Source organism: Hordeum vulgare, chromosome 5H (assembly GCF_904849725.1).
Source record: "Hordeum vulgare subsp. vulgare chromosome 5H, MorexV3_pseudomolecules_assembly, whole genome shotgun sequence".
Classification (NCBI taxonomy): Eukaryota; Viridiplantae; Streptophyta; class Magnoliopsida; order Poales; family Poaceae; genus Hordeum; species Hordeum vulgare.
Genome location: NC_058522.1, coordinates 265,384,982 through 265,408,068, shown reverse-complemented (window position 1 = coordinate 265,408,068; position 23,087 = coordinate 265,384,982). Strand labels below are relative to the sequence as shown.

At 44.1% G+C, this 23,087-nt stretch overlaps 1 protein-coding gene across 1 annotated transcript; it reads right to left on the bottom strand.

Annotated features, from left to right (window-relative positions):
- Nucleotides 1–6,510: 6,510 nt before the first annotated feature.
- LOC123395877 (calcineurin B-like protein 6) lies at nt 6,511–11,489 on the bottom strand. The gene is made up of 9 exons (XM_045090908.1): nt 11,397–11,489; nt 9,991–10,157; nt 9,820–9,902; nt 9,658–9,717; nt 8,725–8,833; nt 8,104–8,156; nt 7,682–7,762; nt 7,479–7,591; nt 6,511–6,895 (listed from the first exon to the last, which is right to left on the bottom strand). The coding sequence occupies exons 2-9, from the start codon at nt 10,112–10,114 to the stop codon at nt 6,838–6,840; spliced, it is 681 nt and encodes a 226-aa protein (XP_044946843.1). The 5' UTR covers nt 10,115–10,157; nt 11,397–11,489; the 3' UTR covers nt 6,511–6,837.
- Between the last annotated feature and the right edge of the window lie 11,598 nt (nt 11,490–23,087).

The window sequence follows — 23,087 nt, the reverse complement described above, 5'->3', positions numbered from 1 at the left end:
GGAGGCATACGAGGGGAGCATGAGGCAACAGGGCGTAGGCACCCCCCCCTCGGTGCGCCCAGTTGTGTGGTGCTCCTCTCATGAGGCTTGAGGCCTCCTCACGAAGCTTCCAGGTCTTCTTTTGCTCCCGAAAAAATCACCAAAAATTTTCATGGCAATTGGACTCTTTTTGGTACTATAAACCTGAAAAGCAAAAAACACGCACAAAACTACAACTGGCACTCGGAACGGGGTCAAATGGTTAGTGCTAAAAAATAATATAAATAGGTGTATAAATACCCAAAAAGTATCATAAAATGGTAATATAATAGCATGGAACAATCAAAAATTATAGATACATTGGAGACGTATCAACCTCCAGTGTCTACACCACCACCTGAGAGGACATCAGCTAAAGCATTCGTGGATGATGTTCTTTCGACTCCTCCCATGGCCACCGTAGGAGACCATGCCCAGAGCGACGCTTAGTTCCATACCTTCGAGCTTTTAGGTAGCTTGTTGCCAAAGGGTGAGAATTGTATAGATCATAGGGCTTCGAGAGAGGGAGTTGCATTTTGGTTGCTCCCTTTGTTTTAAAAACATTTGGTTTATCTTTTGCTTGTCTTAAACTTCGTGGTGTTTGTTCATACACTTTGTAATTGTCGATACTATATCCTTGTGATGTTTATATGATGATCATTCACTCATGTTTGGTGTTATGTGCATTGAAATCCATTCATATCATTTATGCACACTACCGGATGTATGTGACATGGAAGATTACACCATGATCATGATCGATTGTGGATTTCATTCAAACACAAATTTAAAATACTGCAATGGTTGGTTTAAAGCTTCTAAAGTCGGCCTTAACAAGATGTATACACTGGAGTAGGTTTTAAGCTAGAAAATGTAAGATCGAACATTTGCACTAAGACCACTCCATATCACATAGAAAATAAGTACTTCTCTTTCATATTCATGTGAATACAAAATCATGAATATGAATGGTTGATCCTTGTAAAAAATGAATCTGAATGATTGACGGGAGAAAAAGGAAAACAATTCATAGATGGGCTCCAGATGGCCCAACGCAGTCTTGAGCATTGGGTGGCATTTGGGGTATTTCAGTTTGGTATAGCATATTGGGTGGATCATACCTCAAGAGCATCCACAATTGGACCCCTCAAATCCCCCATATACGTCTGACCGGGCGGCTCGATCAGTAACACGACCCCCTCAAACCGGTCTTGTATGTCTCGGACGTCTAACACCCCTCGAACCTAGCCCATATTTGGGAGGATTTTGGGGGACACGGAGCGCCCACCATGTCAGATCCGACAGACCGAACCCACACCAAATCCCTTCAAACTGACCTAATACACCTAAATTGGTTACCCTCCTACCGCGTCAGTCCTCTAGTTCCCGTGTATGAGTCATCACCGTCTTCCACCCTTAGTGTGCGCTTATGAGCCGTCATAGATGTCGTCTTTGAGTACCCCGTATCCCTCCTCCTAGACGACGACACAGATGATGCCTCAGTTTCGTCCTCGAGGGTCTCGTCCATGAGCTGTGGCGAAGGATGCTGCAAACAAGGAGGTGATCAACGTTGACATGGATGTGTATGCTCCGTTCATGACCGAGTCCGCGTCTACCGTGTTGCTGAGAAGGAAGGTGCCATCCTGCCCGGTCACGACCAACTCCTTTTTACGAGACGATTGGCTAGGGATTCTGCATGGATGGACGCAATAGGAGGCGTCAGAGATGGTGTATGACTCGTTGTAACTCCAACGAGCGTGGACAGCTCTAAGAACCGTCGGCTTTGGGTTTGCCCATGTCTTGTTCGATGAAATGGCGAACCAAGACACGGTATAATTTTTGCCCCTCTTTGTATTGATTTGTTTGTTTTTCCGTATGCCATCGAATCAAGGGTTAATTATCCTTTTGCCCTCGGTGGTGTCCATTTGCTCAGTTTTTCCCTCTGTTGCGAATCGTGCTCAGTTTTGCCCCTAGTATGTGCGCAACTACTATGACGAGGTCAAACGGCAATTTTGAGTCCATTCCGTCCGACGGCGTTAGTGGTAGTAGGTCCGGATCTTACACGTGGGACCGCATGGACGTGGGTCCTGAGCTGACATGTGGGACCGTGCAACAACGTCCCCAAATCAAAGCCAGTGTCGGGCCACTCGACGCCACTTTGTCCCTTCGCCGTCCGGCCGTCATGTGTCGCCGCCGCCACCTGCACCGCCACCAGACTATGTGTGATGATTTTTTTTTATGAATTTGTTTTGCTTATTTGAATTCTGATCAAATCTAACTTTGACCAACATTTAAAGAAGTCTAAAACATCAAAATGAAAACTAACCTTGGATCCTTCTTATCACTCCAAAATGAAGTTGTGGTGAGGTTTTTGAAAATTTCATGTTCCAAACCCCAAACCACTTCTCTTCACTTCATACGTCAATTTTTTTCATTTGAATGTATGTAGTACTTGTTTATCAACTTAAATTGCTAGTATATGATATAAGAAGACTATGTGTGATGGTTTTTCATTTTTCTGTTTTTTTTTTTGAATTTTTATACCCATTTGAATTATGGTCAAACCTAATGTGCTAAAAAAGAGCTCCAAAGGTAGGGTAAACGGCCACGTTTCTAAGCAATGTTTTTTCGACCTTGTCTAAATCAGCCAAATAACTTTCCTACACATATATTCTATATACACAAACTATGTGTGCTAGTTTTTCCTTTTTTTGAATTTGTTTTGCTCATTTGAATTCTTGTCAAACCTAACTTTGACCAAGATTTAAACAAGTCTAAAACATCAAAATGAAAAGCTAAGCCTGGATCCTTCTTAGTCACTCCAAAATGAAGTTGTGGTGAGGTATTTGAGGTGTTTGAAATTTTCATGAAAAATGTGCTAAAAAAGAGCTCCAAAGGTAGGGTAAACGACCTCATTTCTAAGCAAGGTTTTTTTTGACCTTGTCTAAATCAGCCAAATAACTTTCCTACACATATATCCTACATATACACACTATGTGCGTTGGTTTTTCCTTTTTTTGATTTTTTTAATTTGTTTTGCTCATTTGAATTCTGATCAAACTTAACTTTGACCAAGATTCAAATAAGTCTACAACATCAAAATAAAAAACTAAGCCTGGATCCTGCTTAGTCATTGCAAAATCGTTAGTATATGACATAAGAAGACTATGTGCGCTAGTTTTTCATTTTTCTGATTTTTTTTTTGAATTTTTTATGCCCATTTGAATTCTGGTTAAACCTAACTTTGATCAACATTTAAACAAGTTTAAAACATGAAAATGAAAAACCAACCCTCGATCCTTCTTAGTCACTCCAAAATGAAGCTGTGGTGAGGTTTTTGATTTTTCATGTTCATTTCCCCAAAACACTTCTCTTCACTTCATACAAGAGAGTTTGAGATATTTGAGATATCATATAAGACAGTTTAATGTATGTTGACCTTGTTTATCAACTAAAGTCGTTAGTACATTATATAAGAAGACTATGTGGGCAGGATTTTCATTTTTCTTATTATTTTTTTTGAATTTTTTATGCCCATTTGAACTTTGGTCAAACCTAACTTTGACCAACATTTAAACAAGTTTAAAAGATGAAAATGAAAAACTAACCCTGGATCCTTCTTAGTCACTCCAAAATGAAGCTATGGTGAGATTTTTGAATTTTTCATGTTCATTTCCCCCAAAACACTTCTCTTCACTTCATATAAGAGAGTTTGAGATACTTGAGATATCACATAAGACACATGGACTTGTCGTTTTAATGTAAGTGGACCTTGTTTATCAACTTAAATCGTTAGTATATGACATATGAAGACTATGTGCGCTGGTTTTTCTTTTTTGATTTATTTTCTAAAAAAAATATGCCTATTTGAATTCTGGTCAAACCTAACTTTGACCAACATTTAAACAAGTTTAAAACATGAAAATGAAAACTAACCCTGGATCCTTCTTAGTCACTCCAAAATGAAGTTGTGGTGAGGTTTTTGAATTTTTCATGTTCATTTCCCCAAAACACTTCTCTTCACTTCATACAAGAGAGTTTGAGATACTTGAGATATCACATAAGACACATGGACTTGTCGTTTTAATGTATACAGACCTTAATTTATCAACTTAAATCGTTATATGACATAAGAAGACTATGTACGCAGGTTTTTCATTTTTCTAAAAAAAAATTAACTTTTTATGTCCATTTGAATTCTGGTCAAACCTAACTTTGACCAACATTTAAACAAGTTTAAAACATGAAAATGAAAAACTAACTCTGGATCCTTCTTAGTCACTCCAAAATGAAGGTGTGGTGACGTTTTTGAATTTTTCATGTTCATTTCCCCAAAAACACTTCTCTTCATTTCATACAAGAGAGTTTGAGATATCACATAAGACACCTAGACTTGTCATTTAAATGTATGTAGACCTTGTTTATCAACTTAAACTGTTAGTATATGACATAAGAAGACTATGTGCGCTGGTTTTTCATTTTTCTGTTTTTTTTTTGAATTTTTTATGCCCATTTGAATTATGATCAAACCTAACTTTGACTGCTCCAAACCCCTCCCAAACATTGCTAACCCTAGCGCTGAACAAGGACCGTCCATCTAACCCTAGCGTCGAACAAAGACCGTCGATCTGCAGGGAGGAGGGCGATCCGCGAGATACAATCTGATTGGTTGTGCGATTTCCAGGCATGCATGCGGGGGAGGCGGACGTGGGCATGCATGCGGGGGAGGCGTACGTGGGCATGCATGCGGGGGAGGCAGACGTGGGCATGCATGCGGGTGAGGCAGACGTGGGCATGCACGGGAGGGGTTTCTTCCTCCGTCGCCTTCTTCCTCGACTACCGCGCCCGCTGACCAGCCGACCGCCTCGCCCGCCGCGGGCTGGCACCGTCACCTTCATCCTCAACTACCGCGCCCGCTGACCAGCCAGCCTCCTCGTGTGCCGCGCACTCGCACCGCCGCGTGTAGTAATGTCGCGGTTCGGCTGCCTCGGCTGCCGCGTGCATCAATATCGCGGTTCGACCGACCCCGACGCCTCGCCTGTCTTGCGCATTAACGGCGCGGTTCGGCCGCCCGCCACCTCGCCTGCCCCCGCGGGCTATAAAAGCAGATGTCGGCCCCGTCCCGGCCAGCACCATCCCCTCCTCCTCTCTCTCTCCCTTCTCGCCACGATCATCTCTGCCGTGGCCGGCATGTCAAGCGAGTCCGACAGCGACGGTGTGGCACTGGGCGGCGTCTGGCCATCCAGCCTGACCGTCGCCGAGACCGAAGATCTGGCCTGGTTCGGGTTGCCCGTGCCGCTGTCGGCAAAGCTGTCGCGGCCGTGGCGAATCTCCGCCGACGGCCACCCAACCCTCGGTCCACCGACGTCGAGGGAGGAACTCTGGAGGCACCCCGACGGTCGGTATGACGGGAGAGGTCGCCGCCGCTTCTGGACAAGTAAGAACTTCGACGATGTCGTTGGGGCGTTTTGGCGCGTCGCCCGTGGTCTCCCTGCCGGAGACATCCCGTGGGAGGCCGGCCCTTCCCGTCGCCGCGCGCCCGCCACCCCCGGCCCTTCACGTCGTTGCGCAACCGCGTCCATCGCCCTCGGCCCTTCCCGTCGCCGCGCATCCGCACCCGCCACCGCCACCCCTCCTGCCTTGTCGGAGGTCCCGCTCCCGTCAGAGCAGGCGGCACTGCACCAAGACGGCGGCCCCGACGACACACCTGGGCTGCTGGCGGCGCTGGCGCAGTCGGTAGAGGAGGCCAAAGATAAACCGCCAAGTGATGGAAAACAAATGAAAGAAGGGCAGGGCGGCGCGAGACGTCGCGGCGAACAAAATACCCTTCACATAGACGAGCATTTTCTCCATCAAGGAGGAGAAGAAGAGAAATAGAAGCTCTTCTTGGATACAGAGAAAGATAGGATGGATCGGGAGAGAATGAATAATAATTTGCAGCTTTAGAAGGAGAGGGTCGACTTGGAGAAGCATGAGGTGTATGTCAAATGGGGAGCTGGAGAAGGCAAAGACTTTTGGATCAATTGAGTTTGAAAAAGAGAGGTTGCAGCTAGCTCAGGACACGAATGATTCAAGGATCATCTTGGCCGGGAGCTAAGTGACTTTTTGGCATTTATTGAATTGTGCTTTACTTCGCTTTGTTGCATTGCTGAATTGACAATGAATTTGTGCTATATGATGTACCTGCATTGATTTGAGGGTTTCAATATTGCCCAGTCCGGCTGAGATGCAACACAAATGCCCTATGCAGGCAAATGCTAAACAATGCAAATGTGTAAAGTTTTTTTTACCTGAAGAATATCAAAGGCATCACCAAAGTCGTCATGTACACCCTCCGTCCCATAATATAATAATGTTTTTGACACTGTCAAAAACACACTTATATTATGAAACAGAGGAAGTATGTATTAAGAAAGGTTTCCAACTATGCAGCCACCAAAACTGACAATGGCAAGGGGGTAATGAGTAATGCCACAAGAACAACCAAATGAATGAACGAAACAGTAAAACTATAAAAATATGGATATAACTAGTGCTTTTCAGTTGCTACTCGCACAGGCAACTGGGTATCTGAAGAGCGTTTATACATAAGGAACAATTAATTCTAGTTTATACTCAGGTATATACAAAAGAAGAACCCTCACACGAGGAGATTGATGGGAATTCACATTTTGAAGAAGTGAAAAAATTACAAGAATTGTTCCAAGCACAAGGATATCACCAAAAAGGAATAAACAAATAAAAATACACAAGGTCCACCTACGACATGGTCTGCCGTGGCCTCTCACAAGCTTCAGTGGTAACCTAGAAACTGGATTCTCAAGCATCCTCGACCTGAGAGTTGAAGACAAAGCTTGGAAATGTTGTGGTAATATCCCTGTTGATCAAGTATTTTATAATTAGAACAAAAAATCCATAGTTATTAATCAAGCCGTGAAGAAGGGAGTCAAACTGTTGTTACTGCTGTGCAAAATAAAGGGACCTGTTTTCTGATCTGTGTTTAATCTCAAACCACATCAGCATTTTCGACCTAGTTTCGAGTTACAACCATGTACTCCCTCCGTTCCTAAATATAAGACCTTTTAAAGATTTCACTATAAACTATGTACGGATGTACCTAGACAAATTTTAGAGTGTAGATTCACTCATTTTGCTCCGTATGTTGTCTTATAGTGAAATCTCTAAAAGGTCTTATATTGTGAAATGGAGGGAGTATACTATTCACATGCAGCGCCCCTCGGCTAATCGAGTAAGTTGAATTATAGTACTCCAAAGTTAAATGGGCTATGTTCTGTGAGATCAGAAAATGCAGAGCAAATTGATCCTTAAGAATTTTGCATGTTGAGCTTCACACATATCCCACGGAGCCAAAGTAGATACTGATCAGTAAAACAACTTGACTCAAGTTGCTGGGGGTTGGGGGGGGGAGGGGGGGGGGCAAACAGGGGAGCCATACAGACCTTAGATATGGGAGTGTCATATTCTTCAACAAAGATGGATGCCTCAAGACAAGATTGCGCCATTCCTCCTTGTCGATTTTGCCATCATGCTTTGTATCTGCTTCCTCAAATGTCTAGCGATGAAGAAAAATAATTTTGTCCCCTTAAGCAAAAGAATAAATTCTACAGATATACATCATAACAAAAGTATACTCTAAGTATACCTTGTCGATAATACCCTCTATAACCTCATCAGATAGGTTCATTCCTGATTCAGCAAGTGTGGCAACCACCATTTGCTTCACCTGACAATTAAGAAAGCACACAATGACTTCTTCTCGAGGTAATTTCTCCGCTGAACTTGATGTTATATAGACATGATTTCTCCAAGCACAAAACGAAGGAGTAACATTAAGATGGAAGGACTGAAGGGCATCGGTTTTTATGTATGAGTGCTTCGCATGGTTCTTGATTTAGTTACTGTTGACGTGCATAGCTCTCCCACCACACTTAATTTTTCACTGGCAGTAAAATAAATTCCTTGAACAGGAACACGACTGGCATGATAAACAAATGGACTACTGACTCATACCAAAATACAATAGAACACAAAAAGAGTTCACAATAGGCAAAATGAAGGTAGTACCTCTTGTTTTTCAATGAAACCTTGTTGTTTGAGATCATACAGTTTGAAAGCAACTGCAAGTAGTTCATATATGGCATAGGATTAGAAGAACGAATGATTTAGTATGACACAGCATAAATTCTGACCGATGTGAATGCTATGTATACAAGAAATCGATAAGATATTGAGACAAAAGGGCATTAATGCGCTTGCATGCAAGAAACCAAAGAAGAAAACTGAACACAACACGGCCTAAGTAATAACAGATGAGTGTGTATAAACTGCCTAAGACTGGGATCCATATATGTATCCTAAACACCACCCACCCTCGGTCCCTCACTTCCAGGGTGGTCTCCACATACAACTAAATTAAACAAAATAGCGTCTAGCTGCAAGCTGCAACCACCAGGATTCCAATGATAGTTCGTCTAAATTGCAGGGTTGGGGATATCAATGATAACAATTTGTGTGAATCTGCCGATGAAGTCAACAGACAACTAACTTCCCATATTCATTTGCTAAGCAGCACTAATTGAAGATCCATGTCTTGAACAATTGTCGCATCAAAGAGGAAAAAACTAAACTTAATCCTCGCTCAACCATGTCGTAAACAAATGAAAAAAATAAAGCATGATGGCTTACAATCAATTTTGTCATCAACTGGTGCATTAGGATGGAATACAGAAAGAGCTCGCACAAATTCTTCAAATTCGAGAATCCCATTGTGCTTCGTGTCGAACAAATCAAACACCTAAATAGATTGAAGTACAGCATCAATAAGTATTGACATCAGATCATCAAAAATAATTGTGTTATATATCCATGTTCACAAAGTAATGATTTGTAACAGTAGCAGGAAGTAATAACTTGACATCATTTCCAACAGATGAGGCCACGTGGGACCCTACACCCTACTATCTCGTGCTAGTGATAATTTAAGTCCTTGCAAATTTGCCTACTTCATATATATAACCATGTTTTACAGTGAAATATACCTAGATTTTGATTTAGTGCCTACCTTTGCAGATTTTGGTTCTCATTATAATATTGATATAGGAATAATAGCATAAGATGTAATGAATATTCATTATTTAGATACACAATTGTACTTATCTACTGTTTATTGTTTTATGTAAGGTTTTTCCTATTTTGTTGTACCATCATTATAAATTAGAGCTCAGTTAGCAATAGTTTTAGGCTGTCATACAGCCTAAAGCTACTCAAAAGTCAGTCAGTGCCTGATGAAGTGCCGAAATGCTGCGTCAGCAACTGGAGACATGTGGGAGTGTAAGCCCAAATACATCACACATGTGACTTGGCAGATGATCAGAACTTAAAATCTCAATCTTAGTGTTTTAGATAACTCCACAGAAAACTGCCTCACTGCCAATATTCATACTGCATTCAAGATGCTTCCGCGCCATATATAAGTACGAAAAGCTACATGAAAGGTGAACCAAATAACCAATAACGCAAAAGAACAAATAAAACAAGTACCAACTAAAGACAAAAACAAAACAACATGGACTTTTTGTGACAACATAGCTCCATTAAACAGAAGCCACATAGACATACCCGGTCAGCAAACATGCTATCTTTCCTGTTAGTCTTAAACAGCGCCAGTTGGAATTCTTCCTACATATACAACAAGCAAGGCCTTGAAATGAGATTGAACGCTATGGGAGTATTGTCAACCACCACACTACACACCCAACGAAACCGGCAGAACTTACTAACCTTATTAATCACACCATCATCAACCACGGCACTACTAATCTTCTTGAACAATTCATATAATGCCTCAATCTCATTTACGCTAACTGCACAACAAGGAATATATAAATAGAGATACAAGATACTGGCTGATCCGGTAAATGGAGGTAAGAAACTAGAGGCAAAGAAACATACAAACTGTTTCCCTTGCCAGACGCTCAGGATCCTCAAGGCCCTTGGGCCGATTTGGTATGTCAAGATCGCAGCACTTGAGTAGGAGACCAGCGAGCCGTCGCAACCCTTCCGGGAAATCCACCATTTCACACTCCGCCAGAAAACAGCTCAACACAGGTCACACACACCTGCGACAATTAACAAGGAGATGCAGATCAATCATGCATGATTGCCAACCAAAATCCCAACACGCGTGTATTCCAAACACGAAATCAACCAGATATAGAAATCCCATGGATTCCGCGCGCATTCCTCCTCAATCATGCTCTCCTCCGACACGCTTACCCCTCACCACAGATCGGGATCTGCGCGCTGCGACGCAACGAGAAGCACGGCGACGGCCGAGGACACCGAGATTGATGAATTGAGCGGGATACTAAACTGAAGCTTATGCTCTGTTTGGATGTCTATACTGGAGGCCTCTGTATTGAATTGGTTTTGATTCCAATTCAGTCAGGAAACTATAATGGACAGGAATACGAGTTCGGTCGTTTGAACCTTACTGAGGTTTCAATATGGAATCATGTTTGAATGCCAAAGTATGAAATTGCATAGCAATATTAGTATATCCATCAAAACAAAATTTGTAAAATGTGTGACTGCAATTGGATGATTATATAGCATAAAATATGATCAAATATTCTAAAAATCCACAACGGCATCATATAATATTGACACGACAACAACAACAAAAATCACTTGCACCAAAAAATTAGAACACATAGTTTAAATAGGTGTTCCAAATTCTCAACAATAACAAGACATAGTTCCAAATTTAACACAATAGTTCAGATAAGTTCAAGTTCAACATGGCATAGTTCCAAATGTAGCAAAACAAAATATTACATATAGGTTCAAGTTCAACCAGCCAGACAGGAAAACATTATTTGCATAAATTCAAGGCAAACTTCCCCAAAAAATTAGGGTTAGCAAACTTTCCAAAATAATTACAAGGACTCTTACAAAGCTAAGAAATTGCTTGCTGGGAAGAGAAAGGGGGGCAGGGAATGAGACTTGAGTACATGAACAAGAAAGAGGAGTATAGGCAGGGGAAGAAAAAGGAGCGACTGGATCTGGTGGCTATGGAGCAGGGGAGATGGGGACCTCGCAGGCAGGGGAGGAGGGGCATGGGAGCACGGGAGGGAAGCCGGAGCAAAAAAGGGACGCCGGAGCACGGGAAGAGGAGCAGGAGCGGCGGTGGACGGCTCGGGCAAGGCCATGGCGACCACGGGCAGAGGAGAAGGACCAGCGGGAAGGAGGAGGGGGGCGGCTAGGGGAGCTACCACAGAGGGAGGAGGAGGAGGAGGACCGGCGGGGCGGACGGTTATGCCGGAGTACGGAGGAGGACGGCCGGCGAGGGGACTTACCACGGCGCCGAAATCGGAGGGGTATGGCTCCGTATCGTGGCTTCGTGGGAGGGCACTTTCCATGCGAAAGATCCAGCGGGTGTATCGGTTCTATTTCAGTCCGTTTACATTTACATCCCAAATACTATAAATTTTACTATATTTTTGAAATACCAAATCCAAAACACAGCCTCAATACAGTAGACATCCAAATACAGAATCCAAACGCAGTGTTATTTTTTAACACGGTACATAGTCAAACGTTTATATACACGCGCATACACTTATACGTATGAACGTACATATGCATACTCTATTATTATGAGCACCTTCAAAAGACTGAACCGACATATCATCTAGAAATTTATGAAGTCAACATAGATAACCCGTCATCGACGGAACATATCCCACTGAATGTGCATCACTGGAAATTCTAAAATAAATCTAGGAATAAATGCAAGCACGAGGACTTGCCCCTTCGTGGACTCGGGATACCACATTCCCTTTATAACCATCCAACCACAGATTGATTCATAATCCAAACGCAGTGTTAGAGATGAGTTAGCGTGTCACCTCACTGAACCATCCCTCTTGCAAAGTGTGGGTATGGAAGCGACGGTGAGACAAACGAGGCGGTGCTAGGAGAGGTGAGTTAGGGTGTTTTGAACCTTGGAAGGATGTCGTCGGGATCTGATATGTCCCTTGCTCGTATATTTCGTTGAGGATATGATGTTATCATGGACATGGATTTTATTGATGGGGCGGGTCCTTGGAGATGTGTACTATGTGGTAACCAATAATGTAGATAGTGGGACTCCTTTTGATCTATTGTTTGCTTTTCTCGTACTATAATGATGTCCATTTTTTTAAAATTCTTTTTTAGCATATATATATACAAGGTAATGTGAAGCACCTTATGAACATCAGCATGTTAAGAGCACCTCTATTAGGAGACACGTGCAACATCTATTTCAAACATATAAATGTGAATCTTCTATCTTACGCATGTCTTTTTATCCCCTTCGAGGGTGGTATCTACTTGACCCTTCTCTTGTGTGCATGTACGGCTTTGAGCCGAGCTTCGGGGATGAAGATGAGGAGGCAAGCGTGGAACCGACGACGAAAGAAGTGGAGAAATCAGCTCTTGCGCCATCCTGCACCATCCGCGTTCCATCCCATTGGAAATATGCCCTGCAGGCAATAATAAATTGGTTATTATTATATTTCTTTGTTCATGATAATCGTTTATTATCCATGCTAGAATTGTATTTATTCGAAACTCAAATACATATGTGGATACATAGACAAAACACTGTCCCTAGTGAGTCTCTAGTGGACTAGCTCGTTGATCAAAGATGGTCAAGGTTTTTGGCCATAGACAAGTGTTGTCACTTGATAACGGGATCACATCATTAGGAGAATGATGTGATGGACAAAACTCAAACTATGAACGTAGCATATGATCGTGTCAGTTTATTGCTACTGTTTTCTCTGCATGTCAATGTATCTGTTCCTATGACCATGAGATCATGCAACTCCCGGACATCGGAGGAATACCTTGTGTGTATCAGACGTCACAACGTAACCGGGTGACTATAAAGGTGCTCTACAGGTATCTCCAAAGGTGTCTATTGACTTGGTGTGAATCAAGACTGGGATTTGTCACTCCGTGTGACGGAGAGGTATCTCAGGGCCCACTCGATAATACAACATCATAACAAGACTTGCAGGCAATGTGGCTAAGGAGTTGGTTACGGGATCTTGTATTACGGAACGAGTAAAGAGACTTGCCGGTAACGAGATTGAACTAGGTACAGATATACTTACGATCGAATCTCGGGCAAGTAACATACCGAAGGACAAAGGGAACAGCATACGGGATTAACTGAATCCTTGACATAGAGGTTCAACCGATAAAGATCTTCATAGAATATGTAGGAGACAATATGGGCATCCTCGTCACGCTATTAGTTATTGACCGAAGATTGTCTCAGGTCATGTATGCATAGTTCTCGAACCCGCAGGGTCTGTACACTTAAGGTTCGGTGACATTTCGGTAATATTGAGTTATGTATGTTGGTGTATGTTGGTGACAAAAAGTTGTTCGGAGACCTGTATGAGATCGCAAACGTCACGAGGAGCTCCTGAATGGTCCGAAGGTAAAGATTGATATATAAAAAAGTTGCATTTGGCTTCCGGAAAGATTTCGGGCATTACCGGTAAAGTACCGGGAGTGACCACCCACCCGGGAGAGGACCTAGTAGGCCTAAAGCTGGCGCACCATCCCCTAGTGGGCTGGTGCCGCCAGCCCACTAAGGCCTATTTCGTCCAAGAGAAAAAAGAAAGGGGAAAAGGGAAGGAGGAGACCAACTAGGAAGGGAGTCCTCCACCAAACCGAATTGGAGGAGGACTCTCCTCCCTAGTTTCAGCCGAACCTCTCCTCTTGGAGGAGGAGGCAAGGCAGCCCTCCCTCCTATTCCTCCTATATATAGCGGAGGTTTTGAGGGCAAACTACACCAAAAAAGCCACGTGATGGCCTCTCCTCCACAAATCGTCTCCTTCGTCTAGATTAGTTCGGTAGAGCTTGGCAAAGCCCTGCATGATTAGTTCACCACCACCACCACCACGCCACCGTGATGAAGAACTCATCTACCTCTCCGTCCTTCTTGCTGGATCAAGAACGCGGAGATCGTCTTTGAGTTGTACGTGTGCTGTTCGCGGAGGTGACGTCCGTTCGGCATTGGATCGGGATGGATCATGATGGGATCGCGGGACAGATCGTGATGAGATCGCGGGACAGGCTGCGATTTGGATCGCGAAGATGTTCCACTACATCAAATGCATTATATACACTTTCTCTTAGCGATCTACAAGGGTATGTACATGCACTCTCCCCTCTCGTAGATGGTCATCACCATGGATAGATCTTATGTGCGCGTAGGAAAATTTTGTTTCCCATGCGACGTTCCCCAACAGTGGTATCAGATCTAGGTCTATGCGTAGATGACATCTCGAGTAGAACACAAAGGAGTTTGTGGGCATTGATATTCACATTGCTGCCCTCCTTAGTCTTTTCTTGATTCAGCGGTATTGTTGGAGGAAGCGGCCCGGACCAACATTACTCGTACGCTTACGAGAGACCGGTTTCATCGACTAACATGCAACTTGTTGCATAAAGATGACTGGCGGGTGTTTGTTTCTCCAACTTTAGTCGAATCAATTTGACCGAGGCGATCCTTGGAGAAGGTATATCACCATTGTGGTTTTGCGTAAGTAAGATGCGATCGTACTAGATACCCATAGCATCCACGTAAAACTTGCAACAACAAATTAGAGGACGTCTAACTTGTTTTTGCAGGGTATGCATGTGATGTGATATGGCCAAAGGCATGATATGATATATTTCACGTATGAGATGATAATGTTGTAATAGTTAAATATTGACTTGCACGTCGATGATACAGCAACCCGCAAGAGCCATAGGGTTGTCTTTAATTATTTTTGCGCCCGGTGATGCTTTACTCTATCGCTAGTTCAGTAGCTTTAGTAGTAATAGCATAGGTGGCGCGGAAACCTCGATGGCAGCACAATGATGGAGATAATGGTGTGGCACCGGTGACGATGGAGATCATGTCGGTGCTTTGGTGATGGAGATCAAGAAGCACAAGTTCATGGACATATCATGTCACTTATGATTTGCATTTGATGTTAATCCTGTATGCACTTTATTTTGCTTAGGACGACGGTAGCATTATCAGGTGATCCCTCACTAAAATTTCAAGATAAAATCGTGTGCTCCCCGAGAGCGCACCGTTGCGACAGTTCGTCGTTTCGAGACACCACGTGATGTTCGTGTGATAGACTTTATGTTCACATACAACGGGTGCAAAGCAATTGCACACGTGGAACACTCGGGTTAAACTTGACGAGCCTAGCATGTACAGACATGGCCTCAGAACACAAGAGACCAAAAGGTCGAACATGAGTCGTATAGTGGATATGATCGACATAGTGATGTTCATCATTGAAGCCAACTTAACTCACGTGATGATCCGACTTGAGTTGGTGAATTTGGATCATGTACCACTCGAATAACCAGAGGGTTGTCAATTTGAGTGGGAGTTCTTAAGTAATATGATTAATTGAACTCATTATCATGAACATAGTCAAAATGTCTTTGCAAATTATGTTGTAGCTTGCAATGTAGCTCTACTGTTCTTTGATATGTTCCTAGAGAAAACTTAGTTGAAAGATGATAGTAGCAATTATGCGGACTCGGTCCGTAAGCGGAGGATTGTCCTCATTGTCGCATAGAAGGCTTATGTCCTTAATGCACGGCTAGGTGTGCTAAATCCCGAGCGTCATTTTTAGATGTTGCGAACATCTGACATACACGTTTTTTATGACTACATGATACTTCAGTGTGTAATGCTTAAACGGCTTAGAATTGAGGCGTCGAAGATGTTACAAATGTCACGGGACATATGAGATGTTCCAAGAGATGAAATTGGGATTTCAGGCTTGTGCCCGTGTTGAGAGGTATAAGACCTCCGACAAGATTCTTTGTTTACAAAGTAAGGGAGAAAAGCTCAATCATTGAGCATGTGCTCAGATTGTCTGGGTACTACAATTGCTTGAATAAAATGGGAGTTGATCTTTTAAATAAGATAGTGATTGACATAGTTCTCCAAAGTCACTGCCACCAAGATACTAAATCTTCGTGATGAACTATAACATATCAGGGATATAGATGATGATCCTTGAGCTATTCGCGATGTTTGACACCACGAAGGTTGAAAAGGATCGAGATGGACCTAGAGGGGGGTGAATAGGTACAGTTCCAAATTTTAATAATTACTTAGCAATTTTAGGCAAAAGTGCGGAATATGAGTGTAGGCCTAATAATTGCTACGACAAGGAGTAAGCTATTTAGAGTGAAGTAAGGCAAGCGGTAAACAATAATCAAATACAAGTACGTAATAAGGATTAACACAAGTAGAGAGTTAGGGTTAGGAATAACCGAAACTCCAAGAGAGACAAGGATGTATCCCGATGTTCACTTCCTTCGAGGGAAGCTACGTCACCGTTAGAGGGGCGGATGTTACCACGAAGGCTCACCCTATTATCCCTTTGAGATAACTCCACGAAGGCGTTTCTCAACCACTAGTGGTAAGCCTTGAGGTGGATTCCAAACCTTCACAAACTTTCCGGCGGAAATCACAATGGTTTGATTCCTCTCCGAAGACTCCTACCGCCTAGGAGTCTCCAACCTCCAAGAGTAACAGGATCACGGGGATTGCTCAAAACTTGTTCAAATCACAAATCACTTTGGTGGGAAGGAGGAGAGGGAGACGAACTATCTTTTGATTGGAACAACACTCAAAGGGACTCACAAATGCTCTTGGGATCTAAGATTTGGTGTAGACAAGAGTGAGTGAGAAGAAAGGTGTTCTTGGATGTGTTCTAGCTGTGTTGGACACCCTCTCACGAAGTTGGAGGGGGATATATATAGTGGGGAGTGTAAAACAGCCGTTGGGGACACTTTAAGTCACACAGGGCTCGGACGTCCGGCAGTTTACGGAAGTCCGGGCGTCCGCAAGGGGTCGGACGTCCGACAGGGGTCGGTCGTCCGAGAGCTGTAGATATGTCTGGAAACACAGTGGGTTGAACAGGGACCGGACGTCCGGAGAAGGCCGGAAATCCGAGTTATTCGACTCAACTACTTCTGGTACAAGGTTCCGGATTTCCGAAGGTGTCGGACGTCCGGCCCTCGGACGTCCGGAGGGAGCCGGAAATCCGAGTTATAGAGCTCATGTTCTACTGGTGCAGGGCTCCGAATTTTCGAAGAGGTCGGACGTCCGGCCCTCGGACGTCCGGAGGGAGCCGAAAATCCGAGTTATAGGGCTCAAGTTCTTGTGGTGCAGGGCTCCGGTTTTTCGAAGCCTGTCGGTCGTCTGACCCTTGACCAGCCCTCGGATGTCCGGAGGGAGCCGGAAGTCCGAGACATTAGACCTGTTTTGAGATAGGAGCAGAGTAGAAAATATGTGGTATTGAGCAGAATAGTGAAGATGTGGTATGAGAAAGTTCATCGCAAAACCTGTGATCCCCTCTTAATAGTGCGGGATCCCTATACTCAAGAATAGTAAACTCAAAAGGATAGTCCACATCATCTTTTCTCCATCCCGAGCTTTCTTGACATATAAATCCCGATCTTCTCAGACCACCTTTGGCACATAATTCTCAATCTATTAAAGTACTTGCCATCCTGAGATACACTCAACAAATAGGATTAGTTTCCTATGTATGTGTTGTCATTAACACCAAAAGTCGATTAGGGGCATAGCATGCACTTTCAATCTCCCCCTTTTTGGTAGTTGATGACAACATATACATAGGTCTCAAAAATATTTAACATACATTATAGCCTTGGAGAGATTTAGTACGGAGCTCCCCCTTAGTATGTGCATGATAAAATATCGGAGCTCCCTTTTAATGTGTGTATCGAACATATAATGGATCATCATGTAAAGATAATAGATCATCATAGAAAGACAATAGATCATCATAGAAGTAGTGGAGCAAAAACATAATAGGATATGATGATATCATAGCAATCCATAGCAATCACAACATTCATAAGTAGCCATACATGAGTTTATCCATTACATTACTCAACCATGCAAATTTAGACTAAATCTCCAAAGACTAAAAACTACGATACATTACTCCCCCTTTGGCACCAAGTACCAAAAAGGGAGGCACCAACAGCATCAACCAAGCTCAGAGCTCATCAGCATCATCATCATCATCATCCTCATCGTCAGGCAAGCCACTGCCACCAGCCTCGTCAAGGAAATCAGCCCACTCAGGACCAGATGGGAAGCCAAAGTCAGAAGGAGGAGCAGCAGGAAGGGCCTCATCATCACTCACATCAAGAGCGCCCGAGTCTCTCACGCGAGCCTTGAGGGCATTCTTGGAGGAGACTAGGCGAGAAACCACATCATGGGTTTGACCACACTGGAAAGAGACGGCCTTCATCATAGCAGAATGTGCCTTGCCAATGAATTTGGCAAAGCGACCGAGAGGAGCGGAGCTAGATGAGGGGGTTGCTGACCGAGCAGCAGTGCGGCGAGTGGATGTGGTGGATGGGGTTTTCTTGGGAGCATAGTTATCCTCCATGTGAGAGGGAATGACCCACATGCGATGTGTGTGAGTGACAGCAACAGAGAAATCAGCAACATGATTAATTAGAGCCTGGATGAAGGGGGCATGAGGAAAAGCTCACTTGTATTGAAAACTAGCAAGCCGAATCTCATGCCAAAGAAAGTGAGGCACATTAATTTTGCTTTTGGGGGTGCTCGTACAGGTGAGACATGATGTCGATGCAGTAGCCACTGCAAGAGCCCTTATCACCCATCTTGGGATAGATGGTACGAATAAGACACTGAAAGATGATAAAGTAAGGTGAACGCCAGATGGATACCTGGTTAAGATCCTTCATGCGTTCATCCGCATCAAGCTCATGGAGTGGTTTGAGGAGATACCCACACGCCTCAATGGACTTAGGTGCATGGTTAGGATCATTCCTATGTATTTTGAAGCCGGAGTTGGGGAAACCAAGTGCGGCAACAAACGTATCATAAGAAGTTGTGAAGCGAACGTCAGAGGTGATCCAGCTAACAGTGTGGTTTGGAGCAAAGAAGCATGTGGCATAGAACTGGTGAATGGCAGCAGCGTTAAAATTGCGATGGAAAGCAAACGGGGCGGCAAGCCCCGATGCCTCAATAAGCTCAATGGCACCCGGGTATTTCACCGGGTGCATGCGAATATGCTCAAGATCTATGAAGTGATGAACAGAGAGACCCTTAGGAACTATGACTGTAGAAAAAATGTCCGCCTGGACGTGTGTGCGGAAACGTGAGTCCGTAGACTCACGTACGACAGAGAATTGATCAATGTCGTGGTGGAAAGTGAGGTATGAAGACTTGGCAAGTGTGTTGAAGTTTGTGACTTCACGACCTAAGGTAGCAGGGGGTTCATGTGAGATGCGACGAGCTTCACCTGCGGGCTGAGCAGGAGGAGGTGGTGGCATATAGGACGCCCTGCGAGTCCCGGGCTTTGGCATGGACCTCCGATCGGTGGGCTGGTCAGCAAGGTCCTCGGCGGCAAGCTCATCCTCGAAGTCAGAGCCATCACCATCAGACGACGAGGGGAGCTATGGAGACGGAGGACGCCGGATAGTCCGTTTGAAGGGACGACGTTGCCCTTCCGAGTCCGACCCCGTGCCAGTAGAGGCACGAGCGGATGAGCCAGCAACGTCCTTCCGGGTGGCGTGCTTAACCTTGGGCATGGTGCACAACAACCTACACGGATGGAAACCCCAAATGAGGAACGAACATGGTCAAACCATATGAACGTACACGTGGACTTGGGAGAGAGGGGAACCAAAAGCGAGGGGAACGGAGGAGATACCTGTAGACGGATCCCGCGGAGGAAGAAGAGGAAGAAGAGAAGGATCCGCGGAGGAGATCAGGCAGATCTCAGGAGTGGCGGCACGGGCGAGCGCTCCTGGAGCTGGCGGCGGCGGCTGCAGGGGAAAAAAGGGGGCGCGTGAGGGCTAGGGTAAAGCCCAGCCCCGCGCCCAGCTATTTATAGGCCCCGATGCGTCGGACGTCCGACAGGCGTCGGACGTTCGGAGAGAATTTTGCCGTCGGACGACCGAAACTGGTCGGACGTCCGGAATGAGGTAAGCCGCCGGAAGTCCGAGACACGTCGGACGGCCGAGAGAGAGGAGGAGGCAGAGGCTGATTCTGGAATTTTTGATGATGAGATGATGATTTTTCATGGTTTCTCACAAAGAGCACGAACATAGTTGCCTACAAGCATTACATATACTACTTGTGGACAGAAGTGGATTTATGCATACTTTGTAAGCTCAAAACACAAAATTATGACCCACTCCCCCTAAATGCATGCCCACATCAAGACAGAAACATAATGTGAGTGTGTGTATGTGTGCAAGGTTTCAAGTTATGTTATCAAGCTCCAAGATACCAAGTTCACGCCTAAGTTGACAGAACCTAGCTACGCTGAGTGGCTTGGTGAAAATGTCGGCGAGCTGCATGTCGGTACCCACATGGGTAATATCAATGTCACCCTTTTGCACATGGTCTCTCAAGAAATGATACCTAATATCAATATTTTTTGTGCGAGGGTGATCAATGGGGTTCTCGGAGATCTTTATGGCACTTTCATTATCACAGAGAAGAGGAACGTGTCGATACGTGATACCATAATCCTTTAGGGTTTGCCTCATCCATAGCAGTTGGGTTGCACAGCTTGCGGCTGCAATATATTCGGCCTCGGCGTGGAGAGAGAAACACAATTCTGCTTTTTCGAGGACCAACTTACCAAGGAGCGTCCAAGAAACTGACATGCACCGGAAGTGGATTTCCGTCCCACTTTGTCACCGGCCCAATCCGCATCGGAGTACCCAATAAGATCGAACTTTGCATCCTTAGGGTACCATAAGCCTAACTTTGGGGTGTGAACAAGGTATCTAAGAATATGCTTAACCGCCGTATGATGGCTTTCCCTAGGGGAAGCTTGAAATCTAGCACATATGCCTACACTTAACATGATGTCCGGTCTAGATGCGCAAAGATAAAGTAGCGAACCAATCATGGAGCGGTAAGTAGATGGGTCAAAAGGAATACCGTTGGTGTCTTCATTTAGAACTACATCTGTGGCCATGGGTGTCTTCATTGGTTTAGCATTTGTCATATCAAATTTTTCAAGAATGTCCTTGAGGTACTTAGTTTGAGATAAGAAAATCCCTTCTTGAAATTGTTGTATTTGAAACCCAAGAAAGAACTTCAAGTCCGTGTTGAGTGACATCTCAAAGGTTTTGGTCATGGAGGCTCCAAATTTCTTGCACAAATGGATGTTAGGATAACCAAAAATGATGCCATCTACATAGATTTGGCATAAGATCAAGTCACCATTTTCCCTCTTAGTAAAAAGAGTGGGATCGATCACCCCCACCACAAAGCCATCATCAAGTAGGAACTTCTTAAGATGATCGTACCAAGCACGGGGTGCTTGTTTGAGGCCATACAAAGCCTTGTTAAGTTTGTATACATGGTCTTTGTGGTGAGGGTCAACAAAACCAGGTGGTTGTGATACATATACCTCTTCTTGTAGAGGACCGTTAAGAAAAAGCACTTTTCACATCCATTTGATGCAAAGTAAAACCATTGAAAGCAGCATAGGCCAATAAAATGCGAATGGATTCAAGACGAGCAACAGGGGCGAAAGTTTCACCAAAGTCAAAACCTTCAACTTGGGAGTACCCCTGTGCTACTAACCTTGCCTTGTTGCGTAGGACAGTCCCATTCTCATCTTCCTTGTTCTTGAAAATCCATTTAGTTCCAATGACATTATGTTCCTCGGTTGGTCGTTCTACCAATGACCATACTTCGTTACGTGTAAAACTGTTTAACTCCTCTTGCATAGCAAGGAGCCAGTCATTGTCACACAATGCATCCTGAACCCTGTGTGGCACGATACTAGAGACAAACGAAAAGTGAGCACAAAAGTTTGTTAATTGTTTACGAGTCACTCTACCTTCCGACACGCCGGTGAGGATTTGATCAATATCAACACGACCGGCCACACGTGGCATGATGGAGGTCAGGGTTTCACGAGGTTCGACTTCGTTTCCATCATCAACATCCTCAACATATGGATCATTTATGTGCGAAGGAAGATATTCCTCTTCGCGTTGCACCTGTTAAGGTTCATCATCAAACATACCCATACTTTGGTCTAGCTCTTGAAGATCAACTTGTTCTCGAGTGTGATCAGAGTGAGAGACATGTTCTCCCACTTGATCCTCAACAACTGGCATGATATGTGTGCTAGTATCTTGTGGAGGTACGGGCAATGAGCTGTCTTGAGGATGAGAAATACTCTCATCATCTTCATCATCATCATGGGGTCTTTGTTCCATGGGAAGAAGTGCACCTACACCCATGTTTAAGATATCTTGTGAGGAGTCTTCTTCACCTTCATCATTTAGATCAACTTGCTCCCCATGGGAGCGGTTAAATTCATCAAACGTCACATCACAGGTTTCTATAACACATCCAGTGGATTTGTTGTAGACTCTGTAGGCGTGAGAGTTTGATCCATAGCCAACAAAAATCCCTTCAGTTGTTTTGGACTGAAATTTTCCTAACCATTCCTGTTTGTTGAGGATGAAACACTTGCATCCAAACACACGAAAGTACTTAACATTGGGCTTGTTCCCAGTTAGGAGCTCATATCGAGTCTTCTCCAATATTGATCGAAGGAATAGCCGGTTTGATGCATGACATGCTGTGTTGACGGCCTCAGCCCAAAAACTATGTGGTGACTTGTATTCGTCTAACATGGACCTTGCCATTTCCACAAGTGTCCGGTTCTTCCTCTCTGCCACACCATTTTGCTGAGGGGTGTAAGGTGCGGAGTACTGATGTTCGATTCCCTCATCACTAAGAAATTCTTCTAGGGTGTAGTTCTTGAACTCAGAGCCATTATCACTTCTTATTGCCTTGATGTCCTTGTCAAACTTCCACTGGGCTTGTTTGGCAAAATCAGTGAAGGTGATCTTCGTCTCGTCCTTGGACTTGAGAAAGAACACCCATGTATATCTTGACTAATCATCAACAA